This window comes from Spinacia oleracea, chromosome 1, assembly GCF_020520425.1.
Source record: "Spinacia oleracea cultivar Varoflay chromosome 1, BTI_SOV_V1, whole genome shotgun sequence".
In the NCBI taxonomy this organism is placed as follows: Eukaryota; Viridiplantae; Streptophyta; class Magnoliopsida; order Caryophyllales; family Amaranthaceae; genus Spinacia; species Spinacia oleracea.
The window spans coordinates 120,586,135-120,610,479 of record NC_079487.1 but is presented as its reverse complement, the minus strand read 5'-3'; the positions used below and the strand labels follow the sequence as shown (position 1 = coordinate 120,610,479).

The following is a 24,345-nucleotide window of genomic DNA, read 5'->3' as shown; positions in this document are numbered from 1 at the left end:
GATCTTTGCCTTTTTTGATAATTAATAGAAAGGGCGATTTTCAAACTTTCGCCCTCTTTGATCAATTTAATCAGGGGGAATAAAAATGGCGAATTTGTGTTTGCCTTCTTTGATAATAACAGAAAGGGCGACGTGTAAATTTTCACCCTCTTTGATCAATTTAATTCAAAATAAAATGCCCCTTCTTGAAACTTCACACTGAACACCTCAAACTAGGGGTGTGCACAGGTCCAAACCCGGACCGGATCGGACCGGACCGGACCGGACCAGAACCGGTTGGACCGGTGGATCGAAATTTTCAGAATTAGCGGACCGAGGACCGGACCTGAAAGAATTCGGTCCGGACCGGAACCGAACCGGAAAATTCAGGTCCGGTCCGATTTTGGACCGGCTTCGACCGGTTTTTTTATTTTTGCGATTTACAATCTTAAACTTAATTTGTTTTTACAATTTTATCTTTTTACGACCTATATTTCTCCTTAAGTATAGCATACATCACATGATAAGCTTAATTTAAAGGGGATAAAGGCCACTGATATACAAAAATTCTCAAAGTCTTTTTTTTCCGGGAGGAGATTAATGTATGTGGGCTATAAATTGGGCTCTTCTATCTGAAATTTATATTTTTAATATTATATTCCGTGTCACCGGTCCGGACCGGAAAATTCCGGGTTTTGACCGGACCGGACCGGAAAACCGGAATCGTGTATTTTCAAGGACCGAGGACCGGACCGGAATCTATTGGTCCGGTCTGGTCTGGTCCAATTTCGGTCTGGTTTCAGTCCAATTTCCGGTCCGGACCGGACCATGCACACCCTTACCTCAAACCCAAGCTTCAGACAACGCTTCTTCGATATTGTTTTCATTCTTCACCCATTGTTTCCCAAAATGAAAAATCCTCTCCATCTTCAATTTAGCTTTCTCTTTCTCTCCCCTAAATCTCTCATTTTCTCCTCTCTCCCTCTCCATCTTCAATTTCGATGTTCATAAACCCTAATTTTATGTGTTTTGGTTGAGTTAATCTGAAATTTGGTTGAGTTTGTCTGAAATTTGCTTGAGTTTGCCTGAAATTTGATCAAATCGCACATATTTGCTCATATATGACGTTCATATGATATCATATTTGCTCAACTTCTTCTTCTTCTTTGCGTAATTTTTGCTAGTTACTGGTATAATCAAATTACTGTTATCATATTGCGTTTGCTTTTTTTCTTTTTGCTAGTTCATCATTATTTGCCCTATTTTATTGCGTTTTTGTTGTTGAAATTTGGACAATTTGGCTCCTATTTGTTATTTTGGATGATTTAAGTTTGACATTTTGATTTGATTTTATTGAGATTGTCTTTTTTTTGTGTGGATTGTCTCAATTTTTTATTGAGATTGTTTGGATGATTATCTGATTTGATTTTATGATTTTTTAGCTGTCAAAATTCTCCTTTTAGGATGAATTCAGTTTGAGAGAAAAGATTGAGAGAGCGAAATCTTGAGAAAAATGTTGTTTTATTATTGATCAACTATCTGAATTACAGTGTATGCAGTATATATATACAAGCTAGTTAGCCACATTCAGTGATGTGTTTAAACCAATCATATTGCTTAATTTGTACACCTCAGATCGTACAGCTAGAGTATTACATCAAACATAAATAGAGTGCCTTCTAACAACCTCCTGGTTTCAAGGTAAATCAGTTAGGAATGCTTCTAGAAGCTGAGTTGAAACTGAGTGCATTGCTGAAGTTATTGTTGTGCTCATGTATGGCTGTATTGATGATTGTATTGTTGATGTTAGATGTGTTGCTGATGTTCAGTGATTGGTCAGCATGGCACTGGTGTAAACCAACCCCCCCCCCCCCCCCCCCCCCCGCGTCCCTCAAACTAGGCATAGGGAACACATTGACCATGCCAAGTTTGCTTGATAGATTTTTATGTTGAGCACTAGGAAGAATTTTGGTAAAAATATCAGCTAATTGGTTTTGGGTGGGTAGATAACTTAGCTGAAGCATACCCTCTAATATTAGCAATGTATGATTTTACTACTGTTGTTGGAATTTCACTTCTATAGTCCCTTCCAGAATATCCATTTGATAAGTGCGTCTTGATTCTTATATGATAATACTAACTAGAACTTGTTAACCAACAAAATTCTTATTAAAATCATGCTGAGGGATTTTGCTGAGGTTAAGTACTCTGAATGGGAAAACTGTGTATGATGTTAACAACATTTCCGGTGTTTATCTCGGTATTGATATAATTAAGTAACAGTTCTTCAGAGTTGTGTTTCAGATAATATGACAGCTTCGATACACTCATCTTCAATTTGGTTTTTCAAGTTCACATATAGGCAATAAAGTTTAAAAGAAAAGTTATTTTAGAAGTTTAAGTGAGAGTCTTTTGTTTTTAAGTCCTCTGTTGCAACATATCTCAATAAAGATCGTGCTGAGATTCCTGATAAATTTCATAGGTTGATGAAAGATGTAGAAGAAGAGTTATTCCTGATAAATTTCATTGGTCTGAATTCAACTAATGCAACAGTTTAGGGGGAATAAATTTTGCTTCATGTCTCTAACAACAGATTATTCGACCATTTAGATTTGACTAAAGATATCAACAAGTATAACACCAAATTTGTACCAGAACCAGAGAAGTCTTTATCAGTTGTAAACACCAGTTTACGTGATCTTGCTCTGAAGGCCATTTTTAATACTTCTTCCTCGGATCACATGTATGCAACTCAGTTGGTTGCTTTCTCGGGTGAACATAACATATATAGTCTTATGCAGTGTACTTTAGACTTGTCTTCAATTGATTGTCAACTGTCTCTGCAAAATGTTATTGCGGAAGTTCTTGGTTTGGACCACTAGCTATCGATTTCGAGGTAGAAGGCTTGTTAGTAAAAGTTGTTATATAAGGTATGAGTTTTACGCTTTCCATGAAGGAAAAACATCAGATGATCTTGCAGTCCAGAGTAAGTGTTTTTAAACTGAACACTGATTTTTCTCTAAGGGAGGACGAAAATGTGGGTGTAGGAATAGTGGTGAGGGACTTCTCTAGTGTGATGTTCTCATTTCTCAAGATAGCAGAGAGCCCCTTTCATACTCCCATGGAAGCGAAGCAAGGGGAGGCGACAACCCTCCTTTTTGGCATGAGGTACGCACTCGATGCAGGCTTCATGAAGATTGAGGCTGAAGTGGATTGCTAAGCACTAATGGTTTTTCTCCAAGGAAAAACTAAAGAGTACACTACACCTCAGGTTGTCATAAATGACATTCTAGCATTATGTTGTTCTTTTGATATCTGTAATTTCAATTATGCTTGTAGGGCTTGTAACAAAGTGGATCTCACTATGGCCAAAATCTCTCTAAACTTTGAGGAGACTTTGGTTTGGTTGGAAGAGTGCCCACCGGATGTTTTACCTCTTGTCCTCATGGATAAGTCTCTAATTGAATCACAAGCCTACAAATTTCCCGTCAAAAAAAAGCTACACTTCAAGAGTTCAAGTAATCCAATTCAAAGTTCCTTTTATTTCCTTTTCTCATCCCCTAAAAGGTTAAATTCCAAAAACATTTTAAAAGAATTGGTTTAAGGGGGTTACCATCCAATTTTATTTATCAATGAGCATCCTGAATTTCAGTTTTCTCATAAAGCTAGTAAATCGTCTCTTTTTATATTAAAAAAATATTTTTTATGTGTCAAAAATGATTTGTCAAAAGTTACCTTACAAAATTGAGTTTTTGTGAAAAACTACCTTACAAGAAAATTGTTGTAATTAACTACCTTATAAAAATTTTATGTTGTAACATATAATTAAGGTTTGTGACATGTACCCAACAGGATGACGGGATTTACCCGAGATACTTTCCTTATAAACTCAATTCGGATGTTGTTGTAAGAAATGATAGTCATATTGGTCTGGTTATGATTGTTACTTTGCTTGATGTTGTGGATGACTATTCTCATCATGAGTTGGGACCTGTTATGAGAGAAGTGGCGCAACTGATTCAACAACGATGGACTATCGTCTTTAGTCATATCCCAAGAAGGTGCAACAAGGTCAAGGTAGCTGACTTACTTATAAGTAATATTAATAATTAATTAATAAAAATATCTATGTGGCACCTAATTATTTATCTACGTGGCACTCGACTTTTTAATTCATAAATAATTTCGAAATCTTATTTTTCATAGGTCAAAACCATTAAACTTCCTACGTGACGCTCTAATATTGAATCAATGTTTGATTTAAGAATGAATTCAAGTGTTTGATTTTGGATGGAGTTGTATATATTAGAAATTAATTAATTAAAATATCTACGTGACACCTAATTAATTATCTACGTGGCACTCGATTTTTTAATTCAAAAATAAATTATAAATCTTATTTTTCATTGGCTGAAACCATTAGATTTCCTACATGACGCTCTAATAATGCAGCAAATATGCCTCCTTTATATTAACGTATTAACATATAAAATATGTAATAAGTACGTAGTAGTTTTAGTAGGACAAAAATTGTTAATTACTACGTAGATGATTAAATGGGTATGTTCAACATTCGTTAAGTATGCAGTAACTTTAAGAAGAGAAATATTTCGATCAAATATATTGTAAAAAAATGGTCAAATAGTTTTAGAATATCCGTGCGTGCGGGAGAATTATTATAGTGTACGTTTAGGGCTGCAAACGAGCCGAACCGATCCGAGTTTTACCTTGTTCTAGCTAAACTTGATAAGGATTTTCACAGTTCGAGCTTGTCTCAAGCTTAACCGAGCTTTGCAATTTGTTGTTCGAGATTTGTTCGCTAAACATTAGGATAGCTCGAGCTCATTCGTTTAACTAGAGCTTGAGCCCGAGTTCGAACTCTAGCTAGCTAAACGAGCTTTATTCGAGCTTAATAAACGAGCTTTGAGAAATCATCAAGTTGATATAAATCATATAATCAAGGAGAAACTTCACAAAATATATGTATAACTGGAATATTCTATGGAATATTATACTATATGACAGATTCTCTTCTGTTAAAAATGAGCTTATAAACGAGTAATTAATGAGCTATTAACGAGTACTCATGAACATTAAAGAACCGAACGTGATTTTATTCGAGCCTAGAATTTTTGTTCAAACTCGTTAATTGATTAATAAACGAGCTTTGAACGAGCCTGTTCGCGAGTGGCTAGTAAACGTATCAACTCATTTACATCTCTATATACATCAAAATGTACATAATCATTGTAAGTCGCGTTTAAAAGACCGTGAAAAAAGCAAATAGAACAAATAATTAATGACATAGGGAATATACAATATACCGTGTACCGATCCAACTAAAGAGTCTCACGCACAAGTCAGAACTATAGAAGAGCAAAAGCCAGCCCAAATTGAATCAAATTCTGACACCCTCTATTAACCCGATCCAACAACGAAGGCATCCGGGTGGGCAGGGCCTTTGATGGGACAAGTAGACTCAAAATAGGATTGCAAAACCCTAATATAAATAGAAGCGGGACATCAGCAATTGGTTGTCGTTCCTTCTTTCAAATATAAAAGCATCCCTTTTTCTCTCTCCTTCACTCTCTTCAGATCCTGTTAGAGTTCCGCCACGACTCTAACCCTAGCTCCATTTTACGCATTACTCTCGCGCTTCAATCTCGATTTCGATCAATTTTCCCCCAATTTCAAGTAATTTCCTTCTCCTTTTTCTACTTTAATTCCTGTCATTTTATCTACTTATTTTTTAATTGCTTTTTTTCTTTGTGATTTTTTGTTAATTTTTTGTAGATTTAAGTTGAAATATTAGGTATATGGTTTGATTTTGATTCTAAAGCTTGATTTAATTTAGAATTTGCGTTTTTTTTGAGGTTATAATATTCTGTTCAACCGAAAGATTGTCAATTTGTTTATTTTGTGTGTGTTAGTTTATGATTGATTTCGTTGATGTGTTGGTTTGTGTATTCTATATTGTTTGCCTAAATAATTAACTATGTTAAAGAGTTTTGTCATGTAATTAGATTTTCCCTAATATTTATTAGCACATGGTGATTGTTTAGCCCGAAAGATCGAATCTTACCGATATATGTAACTTGTTTCCGTAAAATAACCCTAGATTTGTACATTTGCGAAACATAGATAGGTTGTTTTTGGTACTGTTTCAATTCATTGATTTTTGTGGTCTCGTAGGAAAGCATTGATTTGTATATTACGGAGTATGATTATATAGACGTAGCAGCAGCTTATGGATGATTTTCACTTGAACCAATAGATTTTCTTGTTCTCGTTTTGTCCGAAAAGCAATCGCCTTATTGCGTTCAAAGTGTTTGGGAAAGTTTGCGTTTTCATAGATTCTAATTATTATTTGATCAATGCAGTCATGGCAGGAGTTGCACCTGAAGGTTCCCAGTATGACGCTCGCCAGTATGACAGCAAAATGAGTGAATTGTAAGTTGACTACTTTCTGGAAAATATAATCTATGAAAGCTGTGCTTGCTTTATTGTTTAATCACTGATTTTCATTTACTTTATGACGATGAAGGCTTTCTGAGGAAGGAGGTGATTTCTTCACTTCATATGACGAGGTTTATGAAAGCTTCGATAAAATGGGTTTGGCAGAGAACCTTCTTAGAGGAATCTATGCTTATGGTAAATTTCAATCCTACGTTTTATTTATAAATGTCTTTTTGGTGTGTACACTATTGTTTTAGTTATTTTAAAATGGAACTCTGTTGTCAGGTTTCGAGAAACCTTCTGCTATTCAACAGAGGGGAATAGTCCCGTTCTGCAAGGGTCTTGATGTTATTCAGCAAGCCCAATCTGGTACAGGAAAGACAGCTACTTTCTGCTCTGGTATCCTCCAGCAGTTGGATTATGAATTGCTGGAATGCCAAGCTCTTGTGCTTGCTCCAACCAGAGAGCTTGCTCAACAAATTGAGAAAGTTATGAGGGCCCTTGGAGATTATTTGGGCGTTAAGGTTCATGCTTGTGTTGGAGGAACAAGTGTGCGTGAGGATCAAAGAATCCTTGCTGCTGGGGTACATGTTGTTGTTGGTACCCCTGGACGTGTCTTTGACATGTTGCGCAGACAATCCCTTCGCGCCAATCAGATTAAAATGTTTGTTCTTGATGAAGCTGATGAGATGCTTTCTAGAGGTTTCAAGGACCAGGTATCCATGCCCTACAATATGTGTATCTTCCTTTGTTATTGGGTTCTCTGCATTTCCTAGATGGGAAGAGACAGAGCTAGCTTATGCATAATAATATCTGCCGCACTCTTTTTAGTATGCCTTTGTCATCATGAAATCCTCATTCACTGTCATCTCCTTCATTTCCCCTAAAATCTAGAACTAGTGATATAACCTTCATCATCTGTGATGAAGGCTTGATTACATGTTGATTTCGCTGTCTGTTAAATATTTTTATTTAGTGGTATTTTTGTTAACTTGTAGTATGGGTGTTTCCTTGTCTACATGTCTCGCTGGCTCATGATTCATGAGTACATGATGTTAACTAAACTTAGATTCATTGATAACATATTGATTAAAATTGAGTCATTGAGAACATATTGATTAAAATTGAGTCATTGAGAACATGACTAAGTCACGAGGTTTACTGGAGTACATGATTTCTTAAGTATTGTTTTCTTTACTTCTACTGTCTGTGATGAGATAGTCAGCCAATGTAATGGTCAGTATGACTGATTAGTTGTTTTTCTGCAGATTTACGACATTTTCCAGCAACTACCACCCAAGATCCAAGTCGGAGTGTTTTCAGCAACTATGCCCCCTGAGGCCCTTGAGATCACCAGGAAGTTCATGAACAAACCTGTGAGGATTCTTGTGAAGCGTGATGAGCTGACTCTCGAGGGTATCAAGCAGTTCTATGTTAATGTTGACAAGGAAGACTGGAAGCTCGATACACTTTGTGATCTCTACGAAACTTTGGCGATCACTCAAAGTGTTATATTCGTTAACACCAGGAGGAAGGTGGACTGGTTGACCGACCAGATGAGAGCCCGTGATCACACCGTTTCAGCCACCCATGGAGACATGGACCAGAACACTAGGGACATCATTATGAGGGAGTTCCGTTCTGGTTCATCCCGTGTCCTCATTACAACCGATCTTCTTGCTCGTGGTATTGATGTTCAGCAAGTCTCCCTTGTGATCAACTACGATCTTCCAACCCAACCCGAGAACTACCTCCACAGGATTGGACGAAGTGGTCGATTTGGAAGGAAGGGTGTTGCCATCAACTTTGTTACCAGTGATGATGATAAGATGCTCTTTGATATTCAGAAGTTCTACAATGTGACAGTGGAGGAGCTCCCTGCTAACGTTGCTGACCTTATCTGATGAATTTGGTTTGTGTTTTTAGGGAAGAAGGTGTTTTGTCTGTCCAATTAGTAAAGATTCCAGTTGGGCAACGTGGTGTTTATTGGATGATTATTATTTATCAGATGACAGAGTTTCACAGCCTATCACTCTTTAATTACTATGCTTCTCTTTTTTTTCCTTTTTACCTCCTTTATTATGGGAACATCTTTAACCCACGCTGTGGATGTCCCAGCTTAAATTTTTGTAGGAGACAAGTTTAAATTGTACTTTTGTATTTTAGGTTAAGAATGAGTTTTACCTGTTGCCATTTTTACTGATCTCTTCGCTTTGGTTTTTTAGTTTCCCTTGATTTTGTTTTATTAGTATTGCTATTGTTGTTGACGCCATAAAGGCGATCCAGGCTTATTCTTGAAGCCCTTTTTTCTTGTATTTTCTTTGGTTGTTTACAGAGTTAATATACTTATGTGTACCTTGAAAATATAGTTTTTACACGCATAAAACTATGAATGTTCCAAGTCTACCAGATTACTAATAAAACTGACTTATCGTGCCACATTTCCACAATGTTTTTTTTTTTTTTTCGAAATTAGGAGCAAATTATTTAAGTAGTAAGGCTAAGCAGAGAACTGCTGGAAGCCCCCAAGTTCACAACGTTACATCAGGTGGGTGAGGCCTTATGCCATCAGCCCTAGTTCAAATAATTTTTTTTTCTAGCTGACTTCGCCATCAAATCATTCACTATATTTGCTGAGCGTCCCTCAAAGATCAACACGGTGTCCTGCAAACCCTCAAGCTTTTGCCTGCAATCATCAACAATGAGTTTGTATCTAGAGTTACAAAGGGAAACTTCATTAATGTCAGTCACCGCGTTGCTATGGTCTGTGGCAATAATACAATGGTGCCAGTTTCTTTCTTCTACCCAAGATATGACCTCTTTTATGCCAACAACTCTGCCATATACGCATCATGAACATAGCAGGCTGCGGAGCGACCTTCCAGCCACTCTCCCGAGTGGTTCCTAGCTACTGCCGCCAAGCTTGCTATGGAAACAGAAGACATGAACGCGGCATCCGAGTTGATCTTGATGACACCAACTGGGGGAAGAACCATTCCAAAGCAGCCCACGGCGAATGTTTGAAAGAGACATTGATGGGGATGTTATTTTTCGAGAAACACCAAGCATTGCGGCGATTCCAGATTGCCCACAAACCAAAGGCAAACACCACATTATGAGGAATATTCTCCCTACCCATGGCAGTAGAAAGGAGGGAGGATTTAACCCAATCATTAAAAGGCACCAAGCCTAGAACAACCCCTGCCGCCCCCCAAAATTCCTTGGCTCTCACACACTTTCTGAATATGTGGTCATTATCTTCTTCGGTCCCCGGGCAAAAACAACAATAAGGGTTGGACTTGATCCTCTGAAACAGATTCTTTGTTGTAGCTAATCTATTCCACCACAATTGCCAAAGGAAGAATTTCATCTTAGGGTGGCCCACAGTGTCCCAAACCCAAACCCAAGCCCAGTCCTTAGACTTTCAATGCTTTTTCCTAATTGACTCAGTGAAAGTCCTGGCCAATCGGGAACTGATTTTGCCTTTAATTTGCCAATCTGAGAAGATAATGTATGGTTTAGGAGAGAAATTAGTAGAGCAAATCAAGTTACACAGAAATTGTTTGGATTATAACCCTTACCAAATGAGCACAAAGGAAAGGATGTCTGAGAACTGGAATTTCCAAAATCTCAACCCAAACCGTTGAACCCGCTGGGTTAATCCGATTCGTTAAGAACCCGAACCGTTAATAATCTGTTAGTTGGAACCCGAAAACTAACCGAACCGATAACATTCAACCCGAACCCGAACCGTCTCGAAAATATTAAACCGATTAAGACCGGTACCCGATAACAAACCGTAATGCGTCAACCCGAAACCGTTTCTACCCGAACCGAATGGACCCGAAAATCGTTAATGACCCGATTTATTTCAACCCGAACCGTTTCAACCCGGGGAATACCCATTCACAACCCGAACAATTTCAACCCGAACCGTTTCAACCCGGACCGTTTACAACCCGGAATGTTTCAACCCGAACCGTTTACAACCCAAACCGTTTACAACCCGTAACCCGTTTACACCCCGTTTAATTCAAACCGTTCATAACCCGCCTCAAAAATAAGTTTTTACTTGAAATATTTTGCGTCAAACCAAACAGAGCCGACATGCTAAGATATCAAATGATATACTCCGTAATTCGTAAGTAATTGTACTTCTTAAACCTTTATAAATCAAAGATATAATTCAATGTGCGTTGTTCAACCGAGTATTCGAACTGTTGTTTATCAATCGACTAAGTAACTAAACATGTTATCATTTAACATATTGTTCTGTATTAGATATATTTCCAATATAGATATATTATTGTATAGTTATAGTCTTGTAGAATTGAATGTGCACTCTTTTATTGACTCATATTCAACTGACAAATTGTCTAATCGATCATTAAACTAAATTGATCTAATTCAATACCTTATAAGCTTATAAGCTTTTAACCTAAGAACTAATCGAAAAACTATGCTATTTTAATTGAATCGATTTAATTCATTAACAATTGAACTTGTTTGTCTCGTTTCGTTAATGAACATGTTAGTCTCGTTGTTGTTTAAACCAATATGAATATATGACAAACTTGTATTTACAAACTTTACAAATTCATTACGTATTAATTCATCATTATCGATTATTAATTACTACGTTATTAGTATTTAGTTCATCAATACATGTTTCGTAATACTCTGGCATGGTGGGGGAGGGCATAGATGATTTTGATTCCATTTGTATCATTTGATTGATAAATATTACATGACATAATAAAAGACATTGACTGACTTTTCTTAATTAAGTTTATGAAATTAATTGGATAGTGAACATTACTACATTAGTTGTTCGTCAAAAAAGAAAATAACATTAGTTATAAATCATGTAATCAAATTATATGACCTCTTTTACGTGTCACTTTGCTTTAATAATGTAGATATTATAGTATAAACGTATTGAAAATTGTGATTTTAGTAATATCTCGACATTGTTTGTAATTTGTATCCGAATTGATCTAACTAAACATGAAACCGATCCTATATGAAACCGACCCGATATGAATCCGACCCGATATAAACCCGACCCGATTACAATCTGGCTAAACCCGTTAACAAACCGAACCGAATTGACCCGACCCGACTACAAATCGACCCGATATGACCCGACCCAGTATGAACCCGACCCGATATGAATCCGACCCGATATGAACCTGAACCGATATGAACCCGACTTAACCCGGTTATGACCCGACCAAATATGAACCAACCCGATATGAAGCCGACCGATACGAACCCGACCCGTCATGAACCCGACCCGATATGAACCCGTAACACATAACCCGAACCTGAATCGAATCGTTATTATTTTAACCCGACCCGAACCGAACCGATAGCAAAATGAACCAGTTTCAACCCGAACCGATGAACCCGAACCGAAACCGAACCGATGACCAAATTTGACGCCCTTAAAAAAGGCTATATGTACACTAAGTGTACAAAGGATATTGTACACCACCATTAAAAATCTGACCCATTACAATGTCCTTTAAAAAAAAGATGGGGAAATGAAATATTTTTGGAGGGAAAAGTAGGAGGGAAACTTTTGGGATTTGATACTATGATTGAGATGATTTTCATGTAGGGGCCAACTTCAATCCAAGGAATTATTTCCCTTCATCTTCTTAAATTTTTCCTTTCCTCCATGAATAAACACTTGAAGTTAGCACCATTAAAACACCCAAATTTCTCCTTTATTTTTTTCGTGTTTTGATATTTGTTATAAACAACAATTGTCTGCTTCAACGACGATCACTATGTCTGCAATCCGTGGACTATGGACCATGGTGCACATAAAGCATGGTGCACCATGTGCACCAAAAGAACACATGTGTATAAACAAAAGAACATGACACTACGACAAAAGAACATGCAATATAATGTTTTACTTTTTTGTTATAAAAAATCACAATTTATTAAAAATATAAAAAAATATATGTCCATGTTCTTTTTACGTAACCAGATGTTCTTTTAATTATATACTAATGTTCTTAAGGTGCACCATGCTCTATGTGCACCATGGTCCACCTTCTAAATTGCAACTATGTCTGGCATACTCTTCAGATTGTCATTTGATAATTTGGTGATTTCATTGCATTCAAAGCTTCAAAGTTTAGAGCCACATGGGCCCAATATAATTACAATAGAACAACAAACTTTAGGCAATCAACTTAAACAATTTGTCAAAGATGCGTCAGTTAAACCCAAGCAATGAAATCATCATCTTTCCAGATTGTCATTAACGGTTGTGTTATCTATTAAAAAAATAACACTGAAGGAGCTGGGTATTGTAACTGCATGCAAGGTGTTCGGCAAAATGCTTTAATGAAAATCAACTCATTCAAAAATGATGTTGTCTTTCTCTCACTCCAATTCATACAAGGAAAATATTATAATCAGACCTGCAAATACCACTTCAAGTCCAATCGAATGAATTGAAGCACCACCAACGTTGCCTGTCTGGGCTTTCCACTCACAAGTTGTTTTTTTTGGTTCTACTACGAGGAGTTCCCACCGCGAGGTAATCTCCCGTGGGAATTTGCATGGGTACCTCGATGGGTAGCATTCCTCTCAGTTGAGATTTTTTCCATTCTCAAGGCTCGAACCCGAGACCTTGGTTAAGGAGCAATAGACTTTTAACCACTCATGTCAACCTCAATTGGTTCCACTCACAAGTTATAGTGATACATTAATCATAACAAACAAATTAAACAAACAATAAATAAAAGCTAAAGTCATTAGGTTCATTTTCTATTAAAAGGAGATCAGTATTACATTTACAACTTTAATGTTATACGGAGTAGTACAAAAAAGTGTAAGCAATAGTAACGAGGTTTGTATATGATAATTCATGGAATGGTTCATACTTCATATAGATGTCTGAGGATTGCGTCTAAAATTGTTTTTCAGAGATGGTGTGGATGGTGACGATACTGAATGAAAGGTGAGGCATTACTTTGGATGACAGTATTTTTTTTTTTTTAAAATAGATGAAAGGGAACTTTTGTTGCACAAGATGATGTGTTGAACCCCTTACCACAATGTTCACTACTATACTGTCTATACTGCTTGAAATTTTACCATATTTGTGCATAGCCGTGTTAAAATCATGACAAAAGCCAATATTTTTTTAAAAATAACTTTTACTCCCTCCGTTCCAAAATGTTTGTTACGTATTCCTTTTAGGTTGTTTCAAAATGTTTGTTACATGGGGGAATCTTTTCTTTTATAAACTTATTATAATATTATTTTTTGTGCCAACTTTTAATTTTAATTGGTCCAATTTTTTCAACTCATTAAATTTCTTTGCAATTTCCCAAGTATGTTAAATTAACAATCTTTGTGCTTTTCCATTATTGGTTCATTTTGATAAATAAAACAATCTTATTGGTTGTTGTAATTATTAGTGGATTGAGGTTTTACTTGGTTTATTTTTTTAATAAAAAAACCAAAAGAATCTTTATTATACGTTAATAAACATGCAAAAGTCCAAACGTAACAAACATTTTGGAACGGAGGGAGTAAATGATATTTAAGAGATCATTTTTGAGTTATAAGGGAAGCAAAACATTGGGTGTATTTTTCAACTTAACTATGATTTTATTAATGCTTATTATTTTTATGCATGGGGACTTACATAATATTTATGGTCTCCATTATCAAGGGACATATTGAAATTATTCTATATATTTATATTTTTATGATAAACACACGTACTAATAATATAATACGGAGTATAACCATACCAAAAAAAATAATAGGTAAAGCCGTAAAGGTCTCAAAGGTAATTTTTCATGACATATGTTTAACCTTTAATAACATTTACGATCTCCAAAACTAAATACTCTGTATGTTGTAAATAACATGTTTAGATCGTAACTCTGGAAATTAATATGTACGGAGTAGTTCATAAATTATGTTGATTGTCATGGTGGTAACAAATGAGATATTTAACTCCTAATATTTCATGGGTTAGTTAATATTCTAAGTTGTTTACATCTTCCGTAGTACATAATGACGATCTACCACCAATATAGAACAAATATATTGCTTGAGTTTCTAATCTATTTGCAAATCATTTTTTTAATTAAATTTGACAATATATGATTATAAAGGATAGTTTAACGTACCTTTAAAGAAATCATACTTAAATTTTTTTAAAAAAATAATCATTAAAATAGAGTAAAAGAATTTGTGTTGCAAATGATGAGGTGTTGAACTCCTTTATCACAATGTCACTGCTATACTACTTGAACTTCTACCTTACTCTTGAACTCAATGGGTACACGCAAATTATAAGAAGCTCAAACAGCATAGGAGTGACCAATATGACAAGGGGGTATCATCACATCAACATTTGCAACTGAAATTGCTTTACTTTATTTAGGTTGAGTAGTTTACTACATTTTGTGATATTCTAAAAATTAAAATAATCTCGTAAAATCGTATCTAATCCATTAAAATCATAGCCAAAATTAAAACTAGATCCAATATTTCGTCGAAGGTGAAGAAAGTAGCCCCCGTTCCCAAGTTTATCAAATAGGAATTCCAATTGGGGACTAAAAATTGTAATTTATTAATTGTGAATTTCAATTAGGATTAAAAATAGTCAGTTTATTACATTCGTATTAATTTGGGATTTCTGAATAGCAATTTATTAAATCTGATTTTAATTTGGGTTCCTCAATTGGTTGTATTTCGTCCTTCAATTGAAGTATTGAATCTTTGACATCAACAACAATGTCGCCTGAAATCTCCACCGAAAAGTTCGATTAAACCCGTCGAGAGCTTCACCATCAACAACATTGTTGCCAAAAATCACCAACGACAGTTCGATTAAACCCGTTAAATTTTCGACATTAACAACAATGTCGCCGAAATTTTTTGGAAGAAGAGGAACAAAAACGTTTTCTCTCTCTTGTGAATAAACAAGGGAAGAAAAAAAAGGTTTTCTCTCTCCTATGAAAAATAATTTAGCAAAAAATAATCAACAATAATGCTAATTGGAAGATGTAAAAATTTTAAAATTCAAATTTTAAATTTGGAAAAAGAAACCTAATTTTTTTAGAGGAAGTTGAAAGGATGTACAATATGCTTTGTACACCTAGTGTATATGTAGTATCAGGCTTTGTTTGGAAAACACTTTCAGTCATCTTAAATGATTACGTGCTATTAATTTAAGTCATCTTAAATTATTAGGAATATTTGTTAGGGAACTGAAATAAAATTTAAGGTGGGTTAGTAGACTGAAATGCAAACGTTGTTCAAACTAACGTTTGTAGATCAGGAGCTGAAATTTACTTTTCCTTCAATTAAAACTCAGAGAAAATCGATTAATAATGATGTCAATTTCTATCTTAATCCATTTTCCGGCCAATTAGTAAATTACTTAAATCATAATTACCCCTATAGCTAGTTCATTTTTTTAATGAATTAATAAAAAACGCTGCCACCCAAAAACTTTAAATAACAATAAAAAAAATTAATGTAATCACCAAAAGTTATCTTTCTTAGTTGGGGTATTTTTGTTTTATTTTGTTAGGATATGATTAATTTTATTAAAATGATTTAAGTATAATCATAAGTAATTATGATGTCATTAGTCGACTAATTGAGCAAAAAATGAATTAAGGTATCAATTGACATCACTTATAGAAAATTAACCAGTAGTAATTGTCAATTTTTTTTATCAAGCTAGGTAAATAATTAACAAACTCCATAATCATATACTCCATTCGTTCTGGAATGTTAGTCTCTTTTGGAATCTAAGACAATCCAACAAAAATACAATTGTCACATGAATTTCAATAGAATATGACCCATGTGATTATGACAGATAAATAATGGGGGGGGGATTAATGGGATAAATATTTACTTTAGAGTAAACAAGTGGGTTTTAGAGATGTTTTAAGGGGACAAATGTTAGACAAACAAAGAAAGATTTCAAAAAGGACTAATAAAAAGAATAACTCAATTAAGAAAGGGGACTAACAATCAAGATCGGAGGGAGTAGGACGTAATTGACAATTTTTTTAAACTTCTTTGCTATGTTTTGTTTTGCAACAACTGGACTTTTAGAATTGTCAACTCCCATACTTTGTACGGAATATAATGTATTTCCTCCGTTTATTTTTATTTGCAACACTTTGATTTGATATTTATATTTAAAGGAAAATATATTTGTGAGTGATTTTGTGAAATTTGTTGTAATACTTCATATATTTTAAGAAGATCAACTTTTTATACTCCATAACTTTTAATTATTGGTAATCTAAGAAAACAAAAACTTAAATAAGGCAGCGTATATAAAATGAACTTATTACCAAATAGTTTAACTTTTTGATCAAATAGTTAAATTATACTATTATTACTTACACTTTTCAATCAATATTTTTACCTTTCTAATTAAATAGTTATATTTTTTAATGTTGATATCAACGGTCTAACATATACGGTGTTCTTATGAGAGACATACTAATACAAAGTATAAGATACTCCCTCCGTATTTTTTTTAAGAGTCACATATACTATTTCCAACTGTCTTTTTTTAGGGGTCACATTTCCGTTTTTAGTAACCTTTCTACCACACATCCTCATTATTTAATGTATCTAATTTAACTCAGGGCAACCAATACAATAAATCCTCTCTTTACTTTGATTAAATTCATCTTTTTTTTCTATTTGTTTATTACTCCCTCTCCCACTCGCTTTATTATTTTTATTAGATTTAACTATATTTCCTTAATACGCGTGCATATTGTAACTCATAAGAGCATCTCTAATGGTAAGCTAATTTCTAAATTAGCTTATCATGCCACATAATATTTCAAGCTATTTCCCTTTCTAGCTAGTTAGTACCCTAGTGGTTAGCTACTAGCTTGATATTTAATGTAGTCATATTTGTCAATCACTATTTAAATTTAATTTAATTTAAAATTATTTCATTGGACAAGTTTTTTCAAGCAAATTAGCTTAAATAAGCTAATTTGCTTGGCCAAGCTAATTTATTATACCAACTCCAATGGTCAAGCTAGTAGCTTGGAATTTCTCTAAATTGCAAGCAAGTCCCTAGCTACAACCATTGGAGATGCTCTAATAGAATATGGAGGGAGTATTAATTATCAATTATATTTCCTTAATACGCGTGCATATTAACTGTATTTCCTAAACGCGTGCATATTGCCTAAAAATTAAAGTTTTTTTTTTTGATGCTAACGAGGTTACATAAGAATTAACCAAATAAAAAGAAAAGTGTTACAAGCATAAACAAACATAAAAACTGAAGTATATGAATACTGCCAAAAATCAAACTGCACCAATTATTTTAAAACAGAAAAAACAATTCACAACACCGATTACTACATGAATCAGGAAAATAAGAAAACGAGCCGTAATAATATAAATAGGTGAGATATTACCCTAGATACCCTCTAATTGGTAAACAATTGTCCTCGAAATATCGTAAAAAAGTCTTTAACCCTAGCTCCAATCAACACACTCGCGTTTTCATTATTGTTACTTTCAATCATCATCAATTTCAAGTAGGCCTTTTCATCTAATTATTTTGTTTGTTTATGCTAATCTACCAGCTCATCAATGTTTTTTTTTCTTTTGATTTATTTATTTAGTCGTGTGTTGGTTGTTGATTATTTGAGGTCTGGAGTGTAATATCTGTTTTGTGCCCTAAATTTTATGCAGATTAGGTTTTAATGGAATTAGTATTATGCAATTCAGTTGAATTTCAACGAATTCCGAAGTAATTTGTGATTTAATGTTGTAGTTGATGAAATTCAGAGTCTCTCGTAGTGGAATTTATAATAAAGTTACTTTGTTTTATTGATTTGTTATCGAGTTTCTCGATGTGATATTACCATGATTGTTGATTTGCTTTTCCGTAAATATTTATAACATCAGGGATTTTTTGTTAATTGTATTCATATTGTGCTGACTAGAGTGATAACACGGAATTTTTGTATGTTTTTCCTGTGTATTTTAATGTTGTCTATATTTGATTGTCATGCCTTACCTATGAATTTGATGATGCATCGAATTAGGAGTAATGATGCATTGCCGCGTAGTGATTTGGACTTAGGATTGATCAGCTAGCTTGTGAACTTGATTTAATTTAGAATCTGCGTTTTTTTTGAGGTTATAATGTTATGTTTCAACCGAAAGATTGTCAATTTGTTTATTTCGTGTGTGTTAGTTTATGATTGATTTCGTAGATGTGTTGGTTTGTGTATTCTATATTGCTTGCCTAAATAATTAACTATGTTAAATGATATTCCAGTAGGAACACTGACAAGAGGTGGGGTGAATTGTTTCGTTGAACTTAGGGTGTTCCTTTGCGGAATTTAGAAATTAAAGGAACAACTAACAAATTAGTACGAAGAATGTGAAAACTGAGGAAACTTCTTGATCCTTATCAAGAAGCGAAAACCTCAAACTCTTTTATATATTGTAATCGCTCGAATACAACACACTCAATAACTCGAGTTCCACTTGAACACGAGTTCCTCACAGCAATCCCCGTTGATTACTGTGCTTGCTCCTTTCACACTCTCTCGCTGACTTGACTCTAAGTCACTTTAAGGATCACTCAACCCTTACACTCAAAACTCAAGGATCACTTGATCCTTAACCCCACAACTCAAGGATCACTCGATCCTTAACCCCACAATTACAACTCGAATTATGAAAACTCTAGTATTCAATAAAGCTTATGTACAAAAAAGGAACTTTAGGAACACGCTCTTTCGCAAACTGACTTTTTATAAAAACTCTTAAGTTCTTTAGAAATATTGCACGTTGTCAGTTGTGATTTGAGAAATGAAAAACCTTTTCCTTTTATAGAAGAACTTTCTTGGTCAGTTTCTGTTAGGTTATGATACATATGACAATTCATAAATCATGCAGAAAAACCATAAAGCCAGGAAAACATATTATTTACACATAATCATTTAGCATAGTTTAGATGCATACTCTTTGTTGCGTGCCTTCCCTAGCTGCGCCCGAACCGAACAAGAACAAGTCTTTAGGACTCCAAGTGTCGTCCCTCCGTAGATAGTCCACAGCACGTCCGGATCCGCCTTAAGATTGACCAACTAGAATCGCCCTTAAGGTACTATTATTTTCGGCACTTTATAGGCAAATGTGTGACTGAATTTTTCTCTCAAAAACTCACTTTGAATACTTTTTAAACTCGTTATAAATTGTGAACCCAGGCCACATATTTATAGGGTTATGGAAAGGGAATTGGAAACCTATTCAGATACAAATTAATTAAACCTAGAATCCTACAAGAACTCTAATTTAACTAATTTATCAAATAGAATTAGGAATTTAATCATTAACCGAACTCTGCACGTTTTAGGAAACGTGCACGAACACAAACACTTACACACGCACACACGGCAGCCACGATGGGCCGCCCATGCATGCGCACAAGCAGCAGCCCAAGCAGCGCCCGCGCGCGCTGCGCGCTGCGCGTGCTGTGCGCGCTGTGCGCGCTGCGCAGCCTGCTGGGCCTGGCCTTGCGCTGGGCCTGGCGTGGCTGTTTGTGTGGCGCGCTTGGCTTGCTGGGCGATGGCCTGGCTTCGTGTTGGGCCCTCGTCCGGCAGGCTTCGTCCGATGCTTATTCGTACGATACGCTTCCGATTAAATTTCCGATTCCGGAATTCATTTCCGATACGAACAATATTTAACATTTCCGATTCCGGAATTAATTTCCGTTTCGAACAAATATTTAATATTTCCGTTTCCGGAATTATTTTCCGATTCCGGTAATATTTCCGATTCTGACAATATTTCCGTTTCCGGCAATATTTCCGATTCTGGTAATATTTCCATTTCCGATAATATTTTCCGATACGTACCATGTTTCCGTTTCCGGCAACATCTACGACATGGATAATATTTATATTTCCGATACGATCCATATTTCCGTTTCCGGCAATATCATCGTTTCCGGAGTATTCATTTCTTGCCTGTGACGATCTTAGCTCCCACTGAAACCAAGATCCGTCGGTTCCGAATATTCATAGATGGAGTATTTAATGCCATTAAATACTTGATCCGTTTACGTACTATTTGTGTGACCCTACGGGTTCAGTCAAGAGTAAGCTGTGGATTAATATCATTAATTCCACTTGAACTGAAGCGGCCTCTTGCTAGGCATTCAGCTCACTTGATCTCACTGAATTATTAACTTGTTAATTAATACTGAACCGCATTTATTAGACTTATCATAGAATGCATACTTGGACCAAGGGCATTATTTCCTTCAGTTTCCCATGTTCCCCTCAACGGCCACTAACAGTTACTGGGAGCAGTAACGTGCACGTTGATTGAGAGAAACAGGGAGACTTCTTCAAACCACTTTTAACACGTTCAATTTTAGAGAAAATAGTGGGAGTAGTTTTAGGAACAAGTAAAAACCTTTTCTTGGAAAACAAGGAATTCTAAATCAGAATCCAATGTTGATTTTCTCAAAATCGTTTTATTTATTTTCCAAAAGATTTTCCTTTATAAAACTTTATTTTATTTACAAAAACTATTTTCTCAAACATATTAAAACACACGTGTTCCTTTTGTTCCATATTATGCATAAACGTTATTAAAATACTTACATAAAATCTAAACATAAACTCATATGTTGTAGCTTCTATGTTGGCACCTTTTGAAGCATCACCTGAATGCTTCATGCATTGTTCCTTCTCCGGAACTTTGATGATCTTCATACTATATGAGGAGCACCCTTAATAACTTGCTTTAGGATCAGTCGTTGAGGATCAGCCTGCTTTAGGAGCAACCGTCTTTGGGAACAGCCGTCTTGGGAACAGCCGTCTTAGGAACAGCCGTCGTGGGAACAACCGTCTTGGGAACAGCCGTCGTGGGAACAGCCGTCTTAGGAACAGCTGTTCCCGCTGTCTTGGGAACAGCTGTTCCCGCTGTCTTGGGAACAACTGTCTTGGGAACAACCTTCATATGCAGACTTGATCGATTCTTTAGGAATTCCATGCATTGCTCAGTGTTTGTTCCACATGCTTAGTTTGTCCTACTCAGGCACTCCCTAACTTAGCATTACAAAAACACACTTAAACAATGATCAGGAAGTTTGCGTTGTCATCATCAAAACTCAGAATCAACAATATTCCCCCTTTTTGGTGATGACAACATAAGCAAACTTTTACCAAAAAAATCAAACTTATTTTGCAATCCTAAACAAGTTTTCAAAACAAAACAAAACAAAACACAAAAAAATAAAAAAAGTTACGAGAAAAAAAATTTGAATTTTAAAAACAACGAAGTTTACAAAATTGAAAACTTACAGCAAGAAGTGAGCAAATGAGGGACATGGAGACAGGTAAGATCAATTAAGAAAAGTTTGTATTCTCTTCCCCCTGTTGGCATTAACAAAAAGAAAAAATACAAGGCAATAATATAATATTCATAGCGCCCCACGATCAACGTTTGGCAAACTAAGTTAGCCTCAAGGTCAAGTCTCAACATGCATAATTAATTGTAAGCATAATATATAATAAAAGAAATCAACCAATTTTTAGAGATGCAAGTTTTAGGTTCCACAGGTTCTGAAGATAAAAATAACGATGATGTCACCCAAATTGAGGGCTACATAAAAAAGAGAAAAAAAATTGTTCCAAACAAATAAAAAACCAATGTAACAATCAAATAGCTGATCAGGTTTAGTTTTCAAGCTTTTGTAGAATTGTGGATGAGCTCGTAGTCACTTGAGCGTTGAGTTGATGCAGATCGGATCCCATCTCCTTAATCACTGAAACTAAGGCACCCACCTGTGATTGCAACTCACTGATCCTGGCATCCGTACCTTCCTGTATAGCCATCATTCTAGCCATCCCCTCCTTAAGCTGACTGACCTGTTCCTTGAGTTCCACAATGGAAGGATCCTTCTGTGATCCCAAAGAACTAGAGGAGCTACCAAATGAACTAAAACCACCAAAACCAGAAAAACCAAGAGGAACAGCTGTGGGTGGAGGAACAAGTACTACTCTAGGATTAGGAACAACATCCTTGGGTTGGGATGCTTGTTCCTTCTCCTTATTTTCAATATTAATGGCCTCTTATCCTTGTTCCCCCTCTTGATCCTCATCATCACAGGAAATATCAACATTTGTAGAAGGACTAATTACTTTTGTTCCTTTGGTAGCAATCCACATATTCCTTCTCCCTCCTGTAGGTGATTTATGAACACCCTTTTTCTCTTTCGCATGTTTCTCTACCTTTGTCACTTTCTTAACTTTTACAGACTCTTCCTCCTTTTCACTTACATCCTCCTCATCATTGACCGATTCGGTCTAATTCAATCTTATTTATTACAAAACCTTCAACCAAATAAACATTCTTGGACGAGAGGACATTCGACGCCTCCTTTTCCGACCACCGCCCACTTCCCACTTCCCCCAGCGTTCGACCGACTACTCCTTCCCCCTGCGAAGCGCCACTATTGTCGCCAGTGAGAATTGAATCTTTGCCGGTATTGGGTCAAGGGTGATTCCAAACGGTTGGGTTTTTGGAGGTGAATGGGTTTGGGTTTTTTTCAGGGGTTTTGAGTGGTGAGGTTTCCATGGGGATTGGTGAGGTAGAGTTTCAGTTTCTTTTGTTTGTCATATTTCTGTTGATACTTGTTCTCACCATTGTTGGTGAAGGAGTATGGAGTGGTGGGGAATAGATTATGAGAGAGGTACAAGGAGGTGAGGTTAAACGTGTATTTGTGGGTGTGGTTTTTGAGTAGTTGAGATCCATTTGGATTGTTTCCATTAGTTTCTTAGTTGTTGGGAACAAGAAGAATTTGAGGATTAAGAAATGAATTTGTGAGGTTTATGTATGTGGATGATAAACAAAAAAAATCGGAAAGATAAAAAAATTTCGAGGAAAAAATAAAGATAAAAATAAAATTCTAAAAGATAAATAATGATAAAAAATTTGAGAGAATACATGAAAAATTATAATGGTAAACCTAATTGTGGAACAGCTTATTTTTGCATCTCGCATTATTGATTCATTTATTTAATCATGTATTATGCACTTTCATTATGTAAGTTGATCCCTAACGATGGTAAACTTCAGCTATGCTTTCGCACGTAAAATTATGAATATATATCAAGGCCAAGCATTTAATATTAAAGTTTATACCTTTAGAGGATCTTCCTGCTTCCTTATCTTAGCTTGATCATTCCCAGTTCCAGTCTCATTTTCTCGTGCTTCTCTCTGCTTGTTTACTTTGTAAGATCCTTGCACATACTTTCATTTGTTGCACCAAATAGTATATTGTCAACGTAAATTTGTACAAAAAATAAATTTTTTCGTTTGAAATTATTTTTCAGAAGGAGTTCAGATAATATTTCGTACCACGATCTAGTAGCTTGCTCTAACTCATAATGAGCTTTGTCAAGCTTATAGACGTGGTTTGGAAATTCAGGATATTTAGAATCGGGAGGTTGTTCCACATAGACGTCATCTTCTAAATGTTCGTTTAGGGAAGCATTTTTGATGTCCATTTGGTACAACTTAATTTCCGTAAAGGCTGCAAAAACAATTAAGGTTCTTATAGTTTTTAATCTATCAACAGGAGCAAATGTTTCTTTGAAATTAGTGCTCACCTGTTGATTATGGCGTTTAACGACTAACCTTGCTATTGTTCCATGTTCATCAAGCTTGTTCCTGAGCATCCATTTGAGTCCCTCTTGTTCCTCTTGAACGGAGACTCCAGTCTTTTCTGCTTGTTCCTCTCGGATAGGAACCTCCTGATTTGCTTGTTCCTCTTGAACATGAAATCCCAGATTATTTTCTACTTGTTCCTCTTGCACTTGAAATTCCAGATTATTTTCTACT

At 35.5% G+C, this 24,345-nt stretch overlaps 1 protein-coding gene and 1 pseudogene across 1 annotated transcript; both read left to right on the top strand.

Annotated features, from left to right (window-relative positions):
- Window positions 1–5,513: 5,513 nt before the first annotated feature.
- Window positions 5,514–8,638, top strand: LOC110795878 (eukaryotic initiation factor 4A-9). The gene is made up of 5 exons (XM_022000914.2): window positions 5,514–5,673; window positions 6,360–6,429; window positions 6,524–6,630; window positions 6,721–7,151; window positions 7,704–8,638. Exons 2-5 carry the CDS (start codon window positions 6,362–6,364, stop codon window positions 8,337–8,339), a joined length of 1,242 nt encoding a protein of 413 aa, XP_021856606.1. The 5' UTR covers window positions 5,514–5,673; window positions 6,360–6,361; the 3' UTR covers window positions 8,340–8,638.
- Window positions 8,639–17,833: 9,195 nt separating this feature from the next.
- The window catches only part of LOC110795894 (eukaryotic initiation factor 4A-9-like), a 36,297-nt pseudogene continuing 29,785 nt past the window's right edge, over window positions 17,834–24,345 (top strand).